A 22,114-nucleotide genomic window follows, 5' to 3' on the forward strand; every position below is an offset into this window, starting at 1 on the left:
CTTAATTAAATGATACGTGTAATTGCTTTGTTCTAAGTTTGTTTACAGTGCTTTAAATAACATTTTGTAGCACCAATGATAACTGGCTAGATGTGTGTGAACCCTGCTCCAGGTCAGTCTCCCATCTTCACCTCCACTAACAGACAGACCAGGTGCTGGCCCCATCCATCACGGATTCCAATGAGCAAAAAAGAATTCAGGTTGGCCGCACGTTCTGTAAAATCATTTTTATTTCAGCAAGTCCATAAAAACATATCCAAAAACACAAATAGAGGGGAACAGCATCACCAGCTAACGTGTTTCACGCTCCCTTAGCGCTTAGTCATAGCTCACATACAAATGTCCACTACAGAGATATACTGTATATATACATATATGCAACAATTATTTGTGATTGGAACAATCTGTGTGAAACAATTGGTTTGCGGCTGCCAATAATTGGCAGATGACCGCCCCTGTTTAGGGATGCAAATCTAACATATATAACAGATATAAAATATCATAAGAATCATATGAAGAAATAAAGAAAAGACTGAATAGAAAATAAAAACAGAAGTCAATTTTTAGAAAAAGTTAGGAAAATTTTGAAAAAATTCTCTCAGAAACATCTCACACGATTGGCCACAAAGATTTTGAATCCCAGTTTTACGTTTGGTGACAATTTAAACCTTCAGGATCTGGGCTCTGACTCTAACATTGTCATTAGAAACTCAGACAAGGGTGGATCAGTGGTAGTGCTTGACTCCCATACATACAGAGATGAGGCTTTACGCCACTCGTCAGACAAAGATACCTATGTTAAACTCCCACCAATTCCTTCACTAAAAATTTTAAATCCCTAATGTGTAGAGCAGTTAGAGCAGGTATTTTTTCTCAAGAGGAAAGTGATACGTTTATTCCACTAGCTCCTAATATGCCAGTCTTTCATTACTTTCCCAAAGTACATAAAGGGTTAAATCCACTGGTCAGCAGACCAATTGTAGCAGGCATAGGCTCTTTAAATGAAAGGGTAAGTCAATGGGTTGATCACCAACTTCAGCCAATGGTGACCGAATTACCTGGCAATCTCAGATATACCGAACAATTGTCCGACTTGCACGGTTTTGAATGGCAGCAGGATTATACTGTATATGGATCACATGTGATGTGAACAGTTTATATTTCTCGATTCCACATGCTTTAGGTCTTCAGGCTGTCACTTTTTTCCTGCAGTGTTTAAGCAATTATTCATTGGTTCAACAAGAATTTATCCTTCAAACTCTGGATTATTTGTTAACACAAAACTTCTTCATTTTCGATGGGGATTGCTACCTCCAGAGGTGCCGGGCCTCTATGGGAGCCAAGTTCTCTCTGTCAACCTACATGTTGGTAGGAGAGGTCCTTCATCTTTGGTGTAGGCAATCCGGCATACTTTCGCTACATAGACGATCTCCTGTTTATTTGTTCCTCAAAGATTGGAAGTCTGGATGATTGGCTTGATTATCTGAACGATAATGAGTTAAATCTAAAATTCACAGATTCTAGCTCGATTTCTTCCCTGGATGTGAATTTGTCCAGTGAAGGGAATCAGATTATATCTGGACTTCATAAAAAGCCAACAGCTGAAGCCGATTCAGGACACCCTCTGCTCACCTTAAAAAGCATCCCCGTCGGCCGATATTTGAGACTCTGTAGAGTATGCAGTGATGATACCAATTTTGATAAAAAATCCAAATTGATGTGGGATTGCTTTGTGTGTAGAGGTTATTCTGAATCTGTTTTAGATTGACCACTTGCCGACCATCCGCCGCAGTTGTACTGCGGCAGAATGGCATGGCTGGGTGAAACGACATCATGTAACGCTGCTTCACCCTGTGGCCACTAGGCATTGCGTGCACGCCCCCTGCTCGTCCAAGGAGCCGATGCGAGTGCCCAGTGGTCGCGATCACCACCAGGCTCCCGCGATCGCTCGGGGCACACGGAGAACCGGGATCTGTGTGTAAACACACAGTTTCCAGTTCTATGAGGGAAGGACAGACAGATTGTCTATTCATACAGAGTATGAACAGCGATCTGTCATCTCCCTTGCACAGTTCCATCCCTCCTTCAGTTAGAACATAAACCAGGGAACACATTAACCCCTTGATTGCCCCCTAGTGGTTAACCCCTTCACTGCCAGTGACATTTTTACAGTAATTAATGCATTTTCATAGCACTGATCTCTGTAAAAATGCCAATGGTCCCAAAAATGTGTCAAAATTGTCTGACGTGTCCGCCATAATGTAGCAGTCCCGATAAAAATCGCAGATCGCCACCATTACTAGTAAAAAAAAAATTATTAAAAACGCCATAAATCTATTCCCTATTTTGTAGACGCTATAACTTTTGTGCAAACCAATCAATATACGCTTATTGCAATTTTTTTTACCAAAATATGTAGAAGAATACATACTGGCCTAAACTGAGTAAAAAAATTTGTTTTTTTATATATTTTTGGGGGATATTTTTTATAGCAAAAAGTAAAAAATATTGCATTTTTTTCAAAAATTGTCGCTCCTTTTGTTTATAACGCAAAAAATAAAAAACCGCAGAGGTGATCAAATACTGCCAAAAGAAAGCTCTATTTGTGGGAAAAAAAGGATGTCAGTTGTTTGGGTGCAACGTCGCACGACTGCGCAATTGTCAGTTAAAGCGCGCAATGCCGAATTGCAAAAAGTGCTCTGGGCAGGAAGGGGGTAAAATCTTCTGGGGCTGAAGCGGTTAAGCATTGCTAAGAAAACATCTCATGAGGAGCTGTTGAAAGATAAAAAGAAAAAGATTTCTAGATCTAATAATATCTCTGTGTTCTCCACTCTTTACAGCGCTGAGTTTAATAAAATCAAAAACATTAACGAAAAGTATCTGCCTATTTTGTATATAATTTTATACACAGGTGTTGGCTAAGGGCTTTAAGGTAGTCCCCCGCCACGTTAGGCATATATCTGTCTCTAAGTTTATTTGCCAGCAGGAAGAAAAATCTTTCACACTGGCTTCAGCTTAAAGGCACTTTTGCATGTGGCATTAGTGGTTGCCCCTGCTGTTCACACATTAAGAAGGGAGACTCTGTGCATTCTACTAATAACGACAGAAATTATGACATTACTTCCTTCATTAATTGTAACACTAGGTACTTGATATATGCAATTACGTGTATATAAAAGGCGCAGCGCTGGATATAAATAAACAGTGAAAATTATTTTGTTATGTGCAAATGAAGACTGTGCACATTAATCACTAAAATAATGTCCGTGAATATTTCTAATCAAAGTATAAATAAACATCCATAAAAACATGTGAAAAAGGCCGCTACAGATGTCTGGCTTCCACCGCTGTAAAACCCGTCACCAGAAGGATAAAAGGCTTACTGGACAGCCTTTAAAAAAAAGGCATGAATCAATCTCCACCTCGGATGCTATCCCTTCTATGGATGGATCCTGCTGTGAAGTGCTGGATGGTTGATCTCAGATCCGTCAGCCATGGAGGAGAGCCGATCCCAGCGGTGATGGATATCCAGAAAGGAAGAAAAAGATGCTCCGATAGTGTAGTAAAACTATTGGTTCCTTAACCCCTTGAGCTGCAGACTGTTTCTGTCCTTTGAATGGTGGAAATGAGTGCCAATGAATGTTCAGCAAATATGGTCAAACAATGTCCACACAGCTATCTGTCACCCAGCATCCATGGGTAGTTCCTCATTAAGGAAGACAAAAGATCTTTCTTCAGACCAGGACTCCAGGATGATGACCTCCAGCAAAAAATCCTTTTGGCAATCTTCTCCAGGCCTTTAGTCCAGCACCTCCTAAGGTCCAGCTATATGCAATTACGTGCAAACCTCTGCAAAATGCAGTATGTTGCCCGTACTACCTGCAGGTTGAGGGATCGCTTGCATGACCATCTTTATGACTTTACCAAGAAACATTCAACCAATGTAGCTAACCACTTCAATGATTGTCATTCAGGTGACCCCTCAGCTGTATCTAAACAGGGTGTAGAAAAGATCATAATTCCCAGGAGAGGTGGTGATAAGTTCAGACTTCTGTGTAAAAACTAAGGTTTCTGGATCTTCTGTCTGGGAACACTAAAAATGTAGGTCTCAACTATAAATGGGATGTGTCACATTTTTGTGAATGAATAAAGTGTATTCTATGTTTTTGCTACTGGTGACCCTGATAGACATTTTTTCAAATCTTTCCAAATTTTTTATAAAAATTGGGTTCTGATTTTATTTTGTATTCTGCTCTTTATATGATTCTTTTGATGTTTTATATCTGTTATATATGTTAGAGTTTCTGCATTTGCATCCCCATCCCTATACAGGGGCAGTCATCTGTCAATTTTTGGCAGCCACAAACCAACTGTTTCACAAAGATTGTTCAAATCGCAAGTAATTCTTGCATATATATGTATATATACAGTGCCTTGAAAACGTATTCATACCCCTTGAAATTTACCACATTTTGTCATGCTACAACCAAAAGCGTAAATGAATTTTATTGGTATTTTATGTGATAGACCAACACAAAAATGGCACATAAAATTGTGAAGTGGAAAGGAAATGATAAATGGTTTTTAACATTTTTTACAAATAAATATGTGAAACGTGCATCGTTTATTTTTTTTCAGCCCCCCTAAGTCAATACTTTGGAGAACCACCTTTCACTGCAATTACAGCTGCAAGTCTTTTTGGGGATGTCTTTACCAGCTTTGCACATCTAGAAAGTGACATTTTTGCCCATTCTTCTTTGCAAAATAGCTCAAGCTCTGTCAGATTGGATGGAGAGCATCTGTGAACAGCAACTTTTAAGTCTTGCCACAGATTCTCAGTTGGATTTAGGTCTGAACTTTGATTGGGTCATTCTAACACGTGAATATGCTTTGGTCTAAACCATTCCATTGTAGCTCTGGCTGTATGTTTAGGGTCGTTGTCCTACTGGAAGGTGAACCTCCACCCCAGTCTCAAGTCTTTTGCAGACTGTAACAAGTTTTTTCAAAGATTGCCCTGTATTTGGCTCCATCCATCTTCCCATCAACTGACCAGCTTCCCTGTCCTTGCTGAAGAAAAGCATCCCACAACATGATGCTGCCATCACCATGTTTCACAATGGGGATGGTGCGTTCAGGGTGATGTGCAGTGTTAGTAAGTAACTTAAACTTCTCCACAACTTTATCCCTGACCTGTCCGTTGTGTTCTTTGGCCTTCATTGATGCCATTTGTTCACTAAGGTTCCAAACAAACCTCTGAGAGCTTCACAGAACAGCCATATTTATACTGAGGTTAAATTACACACAGGTGGACGACTCTATTTACTAATTAGGTGACTTCTGAAGGCAATTAGTTCCATTAGATTTTAGTTAGGGGTATCAGAGTAAAGGGGGCTGAATACAAATGCATGCCACACTTTTCAGATATTTATTTGTAAAGAAATTTGAAAACCATTTATAATTTTCCTTCCACTTCAAAATTATGTGCCACTTTGTGTTGGTCTATCACATAAAATACATTTACATTTTGGTTGTAACATGACAATGTGGAAAATTTCAAGGGGTATGAATACTTTTTCAAGTCACTGTATCTCTGTAGGGGACATTTGTATGTGAGCTATGAGCTAAGGGAGCATGAACCGCGTTAGTGGTGATGTTGTTTCCATTTGTGTTTTTGGACATGCTTTTATGGACTTGCTGAAGTAAAGGCGATTTTACTAGATGTGCGGCCAACCGACATTCTGTTTTGCTCAATGATAATTGGATGTTAGAATGTATAGAAATCATTTACACTGCCTGAACTTCTACTTATAAAACATTATGAAGTATGTACATATTTCTTAAGAATATGTGAAGAGGAATCAAAGAATGTAATACCTGGATTCACTAGGTTTATCTTTGCTTTTGTAATAAATAATATAATAAATAATAATACAGTATAATAATAATAAAGTATCTCACAAAAGCGAGTATACCCCTCACATTTTTGTAAATATTTCATTTTATCTTTTCATGTGACAACACTGAAGAAATTACACTTTTAGCAATTACAACATTTGCTGTCCCTTCAAAATAACTCAACTCACAGCCATTAATGTCTAAACCACTGGCAACAAAAGTGAGTACACCCCTAAGTGAAAATGTCCAAATTGGGCCCAATTAGCCATTTTCCCTCCCCGGGTGTCATGTGACTCATTAGTGTTACAAAGTCTCAGGTATGAATGGGGAGCAGGTGTGGTAAGTTTGGGGTTATCGCTCTCACTCTCTCATATTGATCACTAGAAGTTCAACATGGCACCTCATGGCAAAGAACTCTGAGGATCTGAAAAAAAAAAGAATTGTTACTCTACATAAAGATGGCCTAGATTATAATAAGATTGCCAAGACCCTGAAACTGAGCTTCAGCATGGTGGCCAAGACCATACAGTGGTTTACAGGACAGGTTCCACTCAGAACAGGCCTTGCCATGGTCGAACAAAGAAGTTGAGTGTACATGCTCAGCGTCATATCCAGAGGTTGTCTTTGGGAAATTGACGTATGATTGCTGCCAGTATTGCTGCAGAGGTTGCTCAGACCATACGCCGCACACTGCATCAAATTGGTCTGCATGGCTGTCGTCCCAGAAGGAAGCCTCTTCTAAAGATGATGCACAAGAAAGCCCGCAAACAGTTTGCTGAAGACAAGCAGACTAAGGACATGAATTACTAGAACCATGTCCTGTGGTCTGATGAGACCAAGATAAACTTATTTGGTTCAGATGGTGTCAATCGTGTGTGGCGGCAACCAGGTGAGGAGTACAAAGACATGTGTCTTGCCTACGGTCACGCATGGTGGTGGGAGTGTCATAGCCTGGGGCTGCTTGAGTGCTGCCGGCACTGGGGAGCTACAGTTCATTGAGGGAACCATGAATGCCAACACGTACTGTGACATACGATAAGCAGAGCATGATCCCCTCCCTTCGAAGACTGGGCCGCAGGGCAGTATCCTAACATGATAACGACCCCAAACACACCTCCAAGACGACCACAGCCTTGCTAAAGAAGCTGAGGGTAAAGGTGATGGACTGGCCAAGCATATCTCCAGACCTAAACCCTATTGAGCATCTGTGGGGCATCCTCAAACGGAAGGTGGAGGAGCACAAGGTCTCCAACATTCACCAGATCTGTGATGTCATCATGGAGGAGTGGAAGAGGACTCCAGTGGCAACCTGTGAAGCTCTGGTGAACTCCATGCCCAAGAGGGTAAGGCAGTGCTGGAAAATAATTGTGGCCACACAAAATATTGACACTTTGGGCCCAATTTGGACATTTTCACTTAGGGGTGCTCTCACTTTTGTTGCCGGCGGTTTAGACATTATTGGCTGTGTGTTGAGTTATTTTGAGGGGACAGCAAATTTACACTCTTATACAAGCTGTACACTCACTACTTTACATTGTAGCAAAGTGTAATTTCTTCAGTGTTGTCACATGAAAAGATATAACAAAATATTTACAAAAATGTGAGGGGTGTACTCACTTTTGTGAGATACTGTATATATAATACTTTCAATGATGTGAATGTACAATACACATCAAGCGCTAAATAAATTGACAGTGCTATATAAGTACCTGTAATAATAATAAAAAAAAAATAAATCATCATCAAGCACTTTATACAAAAAATACACACCTGTATTATACTAAAAATATGTTGCATTAAAAAAAAAAAAAAAAAAAAAAAAAAAAAGTGATCTTGGAGTGACATTACTTTTTTGTTTTCAGTTATTTTCCCATTCCTTCGTCCTGTTTTGGAGGGGCTGAATGTCACCTTGTTTCCAAAAGAGTTTCTAACTTTCTACATGAATGCTGTTACTAGTTTCAAGGAAAAGCGTCAGAAAGGAGACCACTCAGTAAGTCCTCCCTATTAATAAATAATGTGTATACTAAGATGATCAGTGCAATAATATTGTGATAACAATATGACAATACACAAGCCATGTTTTTGAGAAGATTTTGAGTGCAATTACGGTATAGCCACAATAAAAAGAAAATAACATACATGATGTAGTCTGTCAATAACACAGCAGTATTACGTAAATGTATTACCTTTTGCTCCTGTCAGTAGAAATATAATTTTTCCTCTTCCTGTAACAGACCAAGCTGACCAGCAAAAATTGTCAGGTACAGTTACAGGGGGTCCCTGCCTCAGCTTTTACATTTTTTTCTCAGCATATTTGTTTCAGAGATTCAGAAGGTAATTGGACCAGCATGTCAGCCAGAGGGGAGGTCAGAAATGGCAGCTTATCTACTTCCCTCTTCGCAGGTTTCCCTGAAGGCCCCATTTACACCTTTGCATTTGAAAGCATGCTTGTTAGCATTCAGAGGTTTTTAATGTTTTTAATGTGTTAGTTCACATACAGTACATACAGCAGGTTGACATTCATTGACCAAAAAAAGGTCATGTCCATCAGTTTTAAAGGGTTTGGAGAGAAATGGCAACGAATGTCAATGCATAATGATGCACATCAAAAACACTCCGCAACATAAGTGCATAAGTATGAATCCAGTCTTCCAGATTTTTCTCTCTTCCGAAAGGTATATTTAGAAAACTAAATTCAGACACAGGAGCTACTCAGTATTTATATATGAATGCAGTGTTTTGCTTGATGCTTGCTTTTATGATGAGGGTGGAAGGTGGCATAAAAATACAGATCTGCCACTGTCTTAAATTTTATCAATGCGATGTATGTCATCACGTTTGTTTGTTATGTTTTAATCAACAGGGTCGTGTGGACTTCCTACAGCTTATGCTAGATTCCAAAACAGAAGACATCAGTGGTCTGGACAAAGAACAAAAAGGTAAGCTGACTTCCATCATTATGCTTTCTTTTAATTTACATTAACATTTACATGGTGCTTTAATCTCTTAAAGTGAACAGCGTGGGAGCCCTCGGTTCTGGCAAGAAGCTCTAAAGGTCTGGCAAGGTATACCGGACCTTTAGAACGCAGATGTCAGCTGCATGCAGGGTGAACATCTCCTAAACGTGCACCGTTTAGGAGATGTTAATTTTAAGACACACAGGGGGATCCTGACTAGGAGGTACTGGAGCAAGGAGAGGGCAGCAGGAGAACACTGCCGGGCAAATCTCCAGGGAGGAAGACAGCCAGGTAGGCTGGTGAGTGTTGCAGTCAGAGCACTGAGAGGCATGCCTGAAGGGACTAGGTTCAAGCAGTCTTGGATGGATGCAGAGTCAGTCTGGGAGGACTGTGGAGAAGTAGCCAGGAGGGCTAGTGAAAGGGGCAGCTTCAGCCAGGCGGGCTGGCGGTGCCTGAAGAGGTAGTACTGGGATGAGTAGCCACAGGAATAGGACAGCTAAGCACTAAGACCTCTTTTCTGCTAAACTACCAAAGGGGCCCGCGGTCCCTGCCTGCAAAGGGCACTTGCTCTGGATCTGACTGAATCTGTGTTGGATCATCTTTTCAGTGCTAGCTAGTCCTGGGAGATGTAGGTTTACAAGCAAGATTGTGCTAGAGGTAAAAGAGGAGAAATGTATATACAGTATACTTTGTGTATATAGTTGTGTCCCTAAAAGATTCTGTGTTGATCAAGTGTGCATCCCATAATAACACTATCCCCTATCCAAGTTCAACTCCCCTAATAAAATACAAAAACAAAGCTGCAAGGACTGATTCCTGACTCCAGGTGTGGAAAATTTGTGTGCCTGGCTGTGCAGGGTGGGAGGTACCCATATTCACCAGGGTCTCCTACGGGGTAGCACTACACATTTATTACTAAACATGTGTGTGTCTATTTTCCTGGTAGCAACCCACAATCAGGCAAAAAGGTAATATATATTGGTGTCCTTATGCTTGCAGTTATTTATATTCAACCAGGTGTGTGTGTCGGAGGGGCTGAGGTTGTTCTTGGAGTCAAGATTCAGTCCAGAGAATCCAAAAATTACCAAGCTGCTCCTATGGGGGTGGCGCTAAATACACTTTGCACAGTTTTTGAAGGAACTCCGCCGATCGGGTGTTCCAAATATTTTGGAGAACTAACCACATATCTTCTGCAGATTTAGGCTGCCTCAAATCCTTCTGTCTCTTCATGTAATGCCAGACAGACTCGATGTTGAAAACCGGGCTCTGTGGGAGTCATACCATCACTTACAAGACTCCTTGTTCTTTTTTACACTGAAGATAGTTCTTAATGACATTGGCTGTATTTTTGGGGTCGTTGTCCTGCTGCAGAACAAATTTGGGGCCAATCACATGCCTCCCTGATGATATGACATGATGGATTTCTCAGCATTGAAGACATCATTGACCCTAACAAAATTTTCAACTCCATTTGCAGAAATGCATTCCCAGACTTGCAAGGAACCTCCACCATGCTTCACTGTTGCCTGCAGTACTCATTGTACCACTATCCAACCCTTTGGCAAACAAACTGCTTCCTGCTACAGCCAAATATTTCAGATTTTGACTCAGCAGTCCAGAGCATCAACTGCTATTTTTCTGCACCCCATTTCCTAGGTTATAATGCATAGTGGAGTTGCTTAGCCTTGTTTCCACATTGGAGGTATGGCTTTTTGGCTGCAATCCTTCCATGAAGACCCTTCTGGCCAGACTTCTCTGGACAGTAGATGGGTGTACCTGGGTCCCATTGGTTTCCGACAGTTCTGTGCTACTGCTGGACATCTGCTGATGTTGAAGGGAAGTAATCATTATGTTTCTTTTATCTTCTTTATGTTTCCTTAGCCAACTACTGCGCCTATTGTTTTCCACGTTGCCTGTTTCTTTGTACTTCTTCAAAAGAGTTTGAACAGCACATCTTGAAACCCCGGTCTGCTTTGAAATCTTTGCCTGGGAGAGACTCTGCTGATGCAGTATAACTACCTTGTGTCTTGTTGCTGTGCTCAGTCTTACCATGATGTATGACCTTGTAACGAGCCCCTGCTCGCTCGATTCCACTCTCCCGACACTCCTCTGCGGCTATAGAATCAGATTGCAGATCGCAACATCTGATTGTTCGGTTATCCGATGCTCTGGGATTAGGACTACAGCTATGTGCCGTTCTAACCCAGTTGTGATAGCTCAGAACAAACACCAGGCAGGCTGTATGTAAGTTCAAACCGGAATCTCTTTTTTTTTAAAGAAATACAGGCTCTTTTATACAGTAAAAGAGGAGGTGTATACCCCCTGCTCATATTACTCTGAACATACACCTGTGACCAGAAACCTAACTAACATGGGCTAATTAACTAATCCCTTTAGACAGCCTAGATGACTCAGACATGACCTTTAGGCCAGACTGGACGTCTTGTAGCTCAGAAAACCCAATCAACATTATCACAAATCAACACCGAACTCTTGTTCACACAATAGCAGAATTAATTAACACAAACAATGGGGATCTAATGACTCCCATACTAGACTTATTTACAATACACATTCTACCAGGCAACAGACAGACAGGTGGCTGGAATTGACATCAGCATCTCCTAACAGTATTTGTCCCAGCATTATGAATCAGCCAGTATTTCTAATATGGCAAATCCAGGGTCCCCAGAGTCTGTGTGTCCTGAGGGACCAGGACCCAAATCCACAGTAATACCACCTCAAGGGTCCCCAGGCATACAGCTCACAAAGAGCACCATTCCTCCAAATGCCAGGGCCCACGATCGATCGGCAAGAGGCTAGCATTCAGTCCCCTCAAAGTCTCTCTCTCGGCTAGGTCTGTCACAGACCTGTTACATAGGGCACACCAGGCTGCACGTGGGGCCAAAGGCAACTGGGCTGCTCCTTGAGCCTGCACTGCTCACTCGGCCTCTCTGCGGCCGGCTGGCCACCAGCTAATTTCAGTCGGGGGCAGAAACTACAAGTCAGCTGACCTGTGATCATGAAGAGGGAGGAGCTGAAGGAGACACCGTACCAGAGTGAAAGTGAGTGCAGCTCCCAATGCACCTGGATAAGGTGCATGGGGTGGGGCAGCTGCATATAGAAGATTAAATCTCTGTAGTTTCCTCCTGCAGTCTCTTAAAGCCTGCTTCTCCTCCTCTCCCTCCCGCAGGCATTCAGAAGCTGCAGGAGGAAAATAGAGAGATTGATTCTTCTATATGCAGCAGCCCCCACCGCTCCTCCTATCCAGCTTCTCTTTCTGCTGCCCCCCCATTCTCAGCCTCCTGTGCTCTCAGGCCCCCGTGCTCTCAGGCCTCCCTATGCTCTCCAGCCCCCCCCTGTGCTCCTCCACCTCCCCGTGCTCTCCACACCCCCCTGTGCTCTCCAGCACCCCAGTGCTCTCCAGCTCCCCCGTGCTTTCCACCCCCCATGCTCTCCAAACCCCCTCTGTGCGCTCTAATCCCCTGTGCTTTCCAGCCACCCCGTTCTCTTTGCTCCCGTGTTATCCGCCCCCGTGCTCTCCACCCCCCATGCTCTCCAGCCTCCTGTGCTCTTCACCCCCCCATGCTCTCTGGCTCCCCTGTGCTCTCCGTCCCCCACTGTGCTCTCCAGCCCCTCCCCCAGTGTTGTTTCCCGCCTCCCCCCCACCTCTGTCAGGATGTCATGGGCTGTTCAGGCTAAAATGCCCGGGCCTTTTTTTTGTCCCAGTCTGGGCCTGGTAGCAGAGTTTGGCTGTTCCTCACCCAGTTTTAAGCCTCCTAAACAGCTGTTACTGTTTCAGTTAATGACTCTGTTTCAACCTACATATGAAATTGATGATCATTTGTACCTGCTTGGTATAATTGATCATTTATACATCAGACTCTAATCCTACAAAATCCCCGACTTTGTGCAAAGGTACAAAGTGTGCAGGTGTAAGAACTGATGCTGGTTTGAAGCCAAAGGGTAGTCACACCAAATATTGATTGGGAGACAAGGTTTAATGGGAGGTACACTTAATGTGGTTCTAAAGGTAGGTAATTTCCTTAATGCATTCCCTGCATTAGGGAGAAAAAATATCCCATTGGTTATAGTACGCCCTCACCTCCCTAAATACTTACCTGAGTCCTATATTGATCCAGCACTGTGCCTGAGTGCAGCATCACTGCTCTCTTACTCTCCTCACAGGACTCGTGAGAGCCATGGGCTCCTGTCAATCAAATCCTATGAGGATTTATGGGCAGTACAGTGGGGTAGTGGGTAGCACTCTCACCTAGCAGTAAAAAGGGTCGCTGGTTTGAATCCCAACCACGACACTACCTGCCTGGAGTTTGCATGTTCTCCCTGTGCCTGCTTGGGTTTCCTCCGGGTACTCCGGTTTCTTCCCACACTCCAAAGACATGCTGGAAGGTTAATTGGCTTCTTTCCAAAATTGGCCCTAGTATATAAATGTGAGTTGGGGACCTTGGATTGTGGGCTCCTTGAGGGTAGGGACTGATGTGATTGCGTGATGTATGTGTGGAGTGCTGGATAAAAACTGGGTACCTTAAATAAATAGTAATATAATAGAAGAGCATCTTAATGAGACACAATGTACAGGGATAGGGACAATTGTAGACACGCACCCACACTCACTCAGGTTGAACTGGATGGACTGGTGTATTTATTCAACCTAACTATGTAACTATGTAGGATGGAGCAGGAGGCGGGGCCAAGCCATGCTATGTGTGTCTATAGCTGCACACAGTCTGGCTCAGGAGCGAGCCTGCAAGTGTGCCCCCATAAGAAGTGGCTTCCTATGGTGGTGCACCCAAAAGTGGAGGAGCCAAGAGTGCCGACGGGGGGACCCAACAAATGGAGATTCAGGGCTGCTCTGTGCAATACTATTGCACAGACTAGGTAAGTATAACATGTTTATTATTTTAATTAAAAAAAATAAGCCTTACAATCACTTTAGTATCACTTTCCCAGATTAGACTAAAACTGGCTATAGATGGATAGTTATTTTTTATCACACAAATGAGATGGATGGAATAATTCCCCCTGCCAGGACATTGTATTGACAGAAGGACCTACCCACTGGCTTTTATGTTAAAGTGATCACAGCGGCCATAGAATTGCCCAATCACAGGGCTGACAGTGTCCGATTAGAACACATCCTAATATAAGTGCTGGTTGTTTTAACAAGTTGCTAACAGGCATTGAACCTGTTCCCACTTGTCCATTTTGAAGCCACAAATCACTTGAATTTGCTGTATGATATGCATGTCAGGTAGAAATCCCATTATTTCCTATGTGGTTGGTTCACATCTATGCACTGCCGTTTAGTGTGAAAAACCAAGGGAAACACTTTGGGTCCATTCTCACCTACGTGTGTTCATTACTAGTATAAATCTAGATTGCACGTAGCACTGAAGTATGCTGAAAGCCTGCTGAAGCCTGCTTGTTTGGCTGGTGTCATAACTGATCACATGTATAGCACCACGGCAGCTACAGATCAAAGACTAATGCCTCGTACACACGATCAGATAATCTGATAAAAATTGCTTTTGGATTGATTGCGCTATAGTCTGATCATTAGTACACAGATTTCGACAGCTGATCACAACAGTCTGTCGACAGTCTGTCCAACAATATCCAAAGGGACAAATATGAAAACTTTGCTCGGACGATAGCCCAGCAAATGACAATCGTTTAATCAGTACAGTATGCGTCCACTAAAAATCGATAGACAAGCAACGCGCATGATCGGAAATACGAGATGGAAGAGCAATACGAATGGAAATAGCCAAAAGGTGTGGCGGATACAGGGGTCACACGTATTTGACATCATTTTCGGTACGTAGCTAGGCAAACAGGAAGGTTTTCCAGAATCGCACGACAAAAATCATACATTTCGTAGAGCGCATTTTGCACTGTTGTAGTCGATATTAGTATTATGCAACGAAACGCGAACGATAAGTCGTACGATTATCTGATCATGTGTAGGAGGCATAAGATGGCCACTTTCTTGGCTGTAAAGGATAGAAAGGGTTACTTCTGTTTTAATGTGATAGACAAGACTAATTGTAAGATTTGTGTTTAACATCCCTGCACTGGAGCAGAAGGGTGTATTGAAGAGTTTAAGAAATCTGTTTAAAGCTTGCTGATGCTTTGCAAATGTTTTCTAAAACCCTGCAGTACACAATGCTCTTTTACAAGCCAAAGCCCATATGTACAAGGCTTCAAAACACATACAATAGGTAGTTACCATCTTACAAACCTATTCTGAAGCATGTAAGTTGCTGCAAAATTACAGCTCTGCTTGAAAATAAGAGGTCTTAAATCTTCTAAGGACACTCTAGAAGGATAAGAACATGTTAGGTCTGTATTGTTAATCTGTCACAGGTGTTATGCCCTGTACACATGACCGGTTTTGCCGTCGGAATAAACTCTGAAGGTTTTTACGATGGAGTTCCAATGGAATTCCGCTCAAGCTGTCTTGCAACACACGGTCACACCAAATTCCGACCGCCCAGAACGCTGTGACGTACGAAGGGACTAGAAAACGGAAGTTCAATAGCCAATAGCTTCCGTCTCGTACTTTCTTCAGAGCATGCGTCGTTTTTGGTGCGTCGGAACAGCATGCAGACGAGCGTTTTTTCCCGATAGTAATTTGTTCCGTCGGAAAAAAAATAGAACATGTTCTCTATCTATGTCCATCTGAATTTGACAGAAAAAGTCCGATGGGGCATACACACGGTCAGAATATACGATGAGAAGCTCCCATCGGACTCTTTCTGGCGGAAATTCCGCTCATGTGTACGCGGCATTACACTGACCCTAGAACCCAGAAAGCACCAAGATTTCACCAATCCAAGAAGTGTATACTAGACTTTGCTGTAGAATAAGCACGATTTAAAATATCATTACTAGAACTCATAACCCTTGAATCCATCTCTACAGCAATGACAGATTCGGAAATAATGGCCCAATCCATTGTTTTTATACTCGCTGGATATGAGACCACTAGTTTGACGCTGACCTATCTATTTCATAACCTCGCAACACACCCTGATGTACAGCTAAAACTGCAAGAGGAAGTTGACTCATATCTTCCTAACAAGGTAAGAATCTAGCTGGTGATAAGCAGCTTTAAATCTGTAATTCACGTATAACACATCACCATCTCGTGAACTTGGTGTTGAGTTATTCACTTGAAGGTCATCACAGAGGACAAGGGGGCACTCTTTACGTCTAGATGAAAAGAGAATTCTTCGTCAAATATGGAAAGGTTTCTTCAGAGTAAGAGCTGTGAAAATGAGGGGTAATTATATTTTTATAAAATTTTCATCTTTCCGCATTTTGTTTTTTGGTAACTTCCCAAGTAACCTTTGCAGCAGTAGATCGCGTATGGCTGTAATCTATTACATGCTGTTATCAGCAAGCAGTAAATCAAAATTGAAGTGAGCTAGCTGTAAACACTTAGGCCCCTTTCACACTGGGGCTGGAGGTGCGTCAGCGGTAAAGCGCCGCTATTATTAGCGGTGCTTTATCGTCGTTTTAGCGGCAATATTCGCCCGCTAGCAGGGACAGTTTTACGGATGAGAAAGGGTTAAACACCACCGCAAAGCGCCTCTGCCTGCGGTATTGCCGCGCTGCCCTATTGATTTCAGTGGGCAGGAGCGGTGTATACACCGCTCCTTCACCGCTGCGAAGATGCTGCTAGCAGGACTTTTTTTCCCGTCCTGCTAGCGCACCGCTCCAGTGTGAAAGCCTTCAGGCTTTCACACTGGAGACACAGCAGCGGCTGATTCAGGTCGGTTTGCAGGTGCTATTTTTAGCGCAATAGTGCCTGCAAACCGCCCCAGTGTGAAAGGGGTCTAAGGGGAGGTTGCATTTGTAGGCATGATATGACTGCTTGCCAGTACAGCTCTAAAAAGTATCAATCACATCAGGCAGCAATTTGCATCTAGAAGCAGGAATGGAGGAAGTGCTGCAATTGTGTCATATATCTGGCCTCCTGTAGACTGACTATTAATGCTGGAAACTGGAAATCTTGATGATGTCAGAAAGACATCATAGGCATTTCCCATGCAACCACAATGTAGAAGCATCAAAGGTACGGTCCTAAGAAGGGATTTCACAGTGTTACTGTGTTGGAATGACATTTCTGATTAAAATGTGGAATGGAAGCCTGTACTTGGAAAAAAAACTGTTATAATTGTCCATTTTAAAAAAGTGATTGGTCCAGAATATTCCCTATATAGTCACTAGCTAGCCAAAGGTATTTTATGGAGCCTGTAAGGAATAATATAGGAGCTGCTGTAGGGGTATAGAAGTCCTTTAACCACTTCAATACAGGGCACTTTCGCCCCTTCCTGCCCAGGACAATTTTCAGCTTTCAGCCCTGTCGCACTTTGAATGACAATTGCGCGGTCATGTAACACTGTACCCAAATTAAATGTATTTTTATACATTTTTATAATTTTCTTCCCACAAATAGTGGTGGTATTTGATCACCTCTGGGGTGCCTGATGGGCATTGATTGGGCACCGATTTGTGGCACTGACAGGTGACACTGATTGGTTACTGCTAGGCACTAATTGGCACTGTGGTGGGCTCTGATTGGCACTGTGGTGGGAAATGAGAGATTTTTTTGAGAGGGCACTGACTGGCAGCTGTTGGGCACTGATTGGCACATCTGATGGGGGCTGTGCTGATAATCAACAGGGAGAGCTGCTGATCGGCTCTCCCTGTCAGCGTGAACCGAGGAATGCCATTTACCGGCATTTCCTGGTTCCCACGATGATCAGCTGTGATTGGTCACAGCTGATCTAGTGGTAAGAAGCCTCTGGCAGAGGCTCCTTACCACAATCGGAGATGCGGCGTGTCAGATTGACACGCCGAAATAGCGATCGCCGTGATGCGCACCCCCGCCGGCATGTTATCCTGATGGACATCATATGGCGCTCAGTCGGGATAACAGAACCACTTCTCGGTTGTCAATCTGCTATAGGCCGGGCGGGAAGTAAATTTACTTTTGTGGGAAAAAAAAAAAATAATAAAATAATAATAATAATAATAATAATAATAATAATAATACATATACAATTGTGACTCAAGTCATATTGTAATTAAAATGTTATTAAAAAATACCTTTCCTTTTCAATCTGCAGCTCTGTAATTTTCTGTAAAATTCAATGCAATATGGCTACCTGGAGGTGTTCTGTACACAGACTGTAGCTTAAACCTGAAGAACATGCTTTGATAACAAAGCAAATGATGACATGGGTGTCTGAGTGTTTCAGATGTGCCTGTGGAGTAATAACTGCCACTGATATATCACTGTTCACTTGATTTAAACAGCAAAGTTTGGATTGTTTATTATGCAATCCAGCCTAAACTTATGTTATTTACAAACAATGGCGTCCCTGGGGGGGGGCAGAGGGGGCCCTGACCCCCCCAACATTATGCTGTGCCCCACCATGTGCGCCCCCCCCCCCCCCAAATAAAAAAAAAAATTTGTTTTTTTTTAACAAAAAGTCAATGTCTAAGAGGGAGAGAGTCCCCAGTCAGCTCCTGCGGGTGATTCCTCCCCCTCCCTCTGCTTGCTGACACTGCATAATGCGAGCGCTCACACAACCACGGCCGCCTGATCTGCTCCTTCCCCTGCATCCTCATTGGCAGGGAGAAGAGCGAGAGAAGGACTCCAGCAGGACTCTCAGTTACTGAAAAAACAGACTGATTTCTTCTGTCATTAGGACAGGAGAACCAGCCTGTAAATTTCAAGAGATGCCAGACCAGCACTGTCAATAGCAGGGGCAGGACAGCAAGAGGAGGCTGGGGAACTCCCACAGTGGCAGAACACCAGGGCCCGGAGGCAAGACAACCTTTGCAACCCTGATAGTTCTCCCACTGCTTTGGATCCTTATATTTTCTTGGTATGCTGGTGACATATATATCTTGTTTTCTGCCACCCTGGGGGACCCCAATACAGTAGGAAGGGAGCTCACTGCAGAACATGTGAAAGGGCCGTTGTGGGGTCGTAGTAAAGGGCCCCAGTATATATTTATATATCTATATCTATATATCGATATATATCGATATATATCTATATATGCATTTCATAGTTGCCCCCTACTTTTGTCCCTGTCCCCCCATGTGCCCCCCCTAAATATGAAAGCTGGAGACGCCACTGTTTACAAAGTGGGGAGGTACTCTTGAACATGGATCTGTGTGCAGTGATAGAGAGATTTGTGCTGGCTGAAGAGGGAGAGCTCAGTAGTGGGACTGTATCTTGGTTGGGCCAGGCTGTGCCTTGCCTAGAGTTCCCAAGGGTGTTACTGTATATCTCACTCTTCTGCCCCTAAGAATAATGGGATCTCTGGGGAGCCCCAGACAAAAGGAATTCAACGGTGGCATGCTGTCTGACCCAAGTCAAAAAAAAAAAAAAAAAAAGGAAGTGAAATTCCTATATCACACTGCTTTTGCTTACCTAGCTTTAAAAATGCCAAAAAAAAAAGCTGTCATCTTGATACTGGCATCATTAACTAAGAATAATTATGTAGGATGACAGCTCTGACTTTTTATACTTTGTTGTTGCCATGCCTGTTCAGCCACTCCGTAGTTATCGTAGCCAAAATCAGCATGAGGGTCTGGAGCCTGGACTTTTAAACCCAAGTTAGCTTTGGAAACATTTTTCCATTCTCACAGGTCCACTTTAAACAGCTTTCAGAGGTTTTAGAAAGATCTGATTTGCAGATAAACATAAAACGTAACTTTTAGTAGAATCAATCGCATATAGTCCACTAGACTTTTCCCCATGATTTTTTTTTCTTTGGTTATTTTTCTACTTATTCACTTTAGGTTTTTTGTCTGCCTTTGGATCAACACATCAGCAAATATAGAAAGGTTGCTGAAACTGAAAACTCATTTTACAGAACAAATATTTCACATTTCTCAGCTTGAATTGGAAGCATGTTATATTGATTTTTAATGTAAGCGTTAGCTAAATAAATCTCACCCAGTCCAGTAGAGGTTTCCTCCTAATTTTTTTCTTTGCTTATTTTTCTACTTTTTCACTTTTGTTTTTTTTTTTTTTTGTCTACCTCTGGATCAACACATCAGCAAATAAAGAAAGGTTACTGTAATGGAAAATTCATTTTACAAAACAAATTTCTCAGCTTGAATTTAAAGTATGATATATTGATTTATAATGTAAATAGCATAAATGTACTGCTGCCCATGTAATGTCACCTGTCACATGTGCTCCTGCTTAAGAGTACAAGCAGCCATGCCAACACACATTCTACAGGGATGGTTAACTGATGTCACTATCAGTAAGCCAATGCAAAGTGATGATTTGGGGCTGATGCTGGAGTGTGTGTATGTAGACAGGAAATGGCTAAAAAAGCTGGATAGGATCAGCAGCACTGAGATGCAAAAAATGAATAGGGCAGCGTGTTCATCCAAAAACCTCTGTTGAACAGATCTACCTTTGCAGCCACAATTAGCACGGATTTGATCTAGTACCCGCTAATATTAATCATTGGGAATCAATGTATGCCAGTTAACTGGCTCTAGTTGATCCCTTGCTGGTTATTTGAAAGCTTTTACACAGTCCATTTTATCATTCATCCTGAACCATTGTGTATGGGAATCAATAGGAGGGCGACCCTAGATGCTGTGGAAAAGGAATAGTCACTTTGGTGCAGTGTTGTTGTGAATCTGCTGGTCCTATTGGGACATTAGATGTATTTTCTGGTCGGTTTTGATCTAGTAAATGCCTCGCTGATCTGGTCATGCCTGAGTAGCACATGGCATGCCACTTATGAGAGGGCTCTATTTACTATAATCCCTTTGCTTGCAGTCAGTGGAAATAGGTCCTGAACAAGCAACAACGAAACGTTGACCTTGTTTGACTTGGCAGTATAGGGAATATATATTTTTATACCTGGGGTTATATAAATGAGAGCTCTTAATTCTCTTGTTTTAATGTACACTTTTATCAATTTTGGAATATTTAATAAACAATCTTTTTTTGTAAAATTATATAGTGTTCCTTCTGGTACCAGTAAAGTCTGCTCAAATGTCCAAAACAATTTTCTAACAGTTTATATTGAATGTGGTACCCCCCTTAGCTAGCTATCTCTGCAAAAAATGAATACAAAAAAGGTGAACAACAACATTTGACTGTACAAAAATAGCCATTGTTTATGATGCAGAGGGCCTTAGCAAACTAAATTACAGCATTTGGATATATAATAAAGTGTGATTTTTGTATTATTTGCTTGAGTGTACTTATTTAATGTCACCCTCTCAGGCCAGCCCCACTTATGATATTCTGATGAAAATGGAATATTTGGATATGGTGATTCAGGAAACTCTCCGAATGTACCCTCCTGGAGGAAGAGTGGAGAGGGTTTCAAAGAAAACTGTTGAAATCAATGGTGTCACCATACCACAAGGAATGGTCTGTATGATCCCAGCATATGTGTTGCATAATAACCCAGAATACTGGCCAGAGCCTGAAGAGTTTCGACCTGAAAGGTATAGTACAGAAGATACCGGCATACTGTTCATAAATTCCCATCCTTATTGGATCTTACTGACCCATTTCCCTGCTTCAAAATTAAAATTAAGATGTTTATTATCTTGAGGATAAAATCGTAATCGTTATAATAACGATTATACATCCAAGCCAAAAAGGCTACCTGAATATACACAGATCATATATGGCAAAAATACAAGTAGATGGGTGCTGGGCATTTCACTGATTTTGTGGATCTCCCTTTGGACCACACTCTACGGAGGTTACGTTTTAGTACCACATTTATGAAATATGTTAAACTTCTATACTGTGTAAATCACTGGCAAAGGTCATATTGAACAGTTAGACCTCCACCTATATACAGTATCTCACAAAAGTGAGTACACCCATCACATTTTTGTAAATATTTTATTATATCTTTTCATGTGACAACACTGAAGAAATTACACTTTGCTAAAATGTAAAGTAATGTGTACAGCTTGTAGAACAGTGTCAATTTGCTGTCCCCTCAAAATAACTCAACACACAGCCATTAATATCTAAACCGCTGACAACAAAAGTGAGTACACCCTGAAGTGAAAATGTCCAAATTGGTCCCAATTAGCCATTTTCCCTCTCCGGTGTCCTGTGACTTGTTAGTGTTACAAAGTCTCAGGTGTCAATGGGGAGCAGGTGTGCTAAATTTGATGTTATCGCTCTCACTCTTATACTGGTCACTGGAAGTTCAACA

At 42.1% G+C, this 22,114-nt stretch overlaps 1 protein-coding gene across 1 annotated transcript in view; it reads left to right on the forward strand.

The window, feature by feature from the left end:
- The window catches only part of LOC141140083 (cytochrome P450 3A9-like), a 74,465-nt gene that overhangs the window by 46,629 nt on the left and 5,722 nt on the right, over positions 1-22,114 (forward strand). The window contains exons 8-11 of the mRNA XM_073626885.1: positions 7,758-7,885; positions 8,759-8,834; positions 15,798-15,958; positions 21,157-21,383. Coding sequence (XP_073482986.1) covers positions 7,758-7,885; positions 8,759-8,834; positions 15,798-15,958; positions 21,157-21,383 — 592 coding nt within the window. The remainder of the gene's footprint in view (positions 1-7,757; positions 7,886-8,758; positions 8,835-15,797; positions 15,959-21,156; positions 21,384-22,114) is intronic.

The sequence above is a fragment of the Aquarana catesbeiana genome, linkage group LG04 (assembly GCF_042186555.1).
Source record: "Aquarana catesbeiana isolate 2022-GZ linkage group LG04, ASM4218655v1, whole genome shotgun sequence".
NCBI classification, from domain to species: domain Eukaryota; kingdom Metazoa; phylum Chordata; class Amphibia; order Anura; family Ranidae; genus Aquarana; species Aquarana catesbeiana.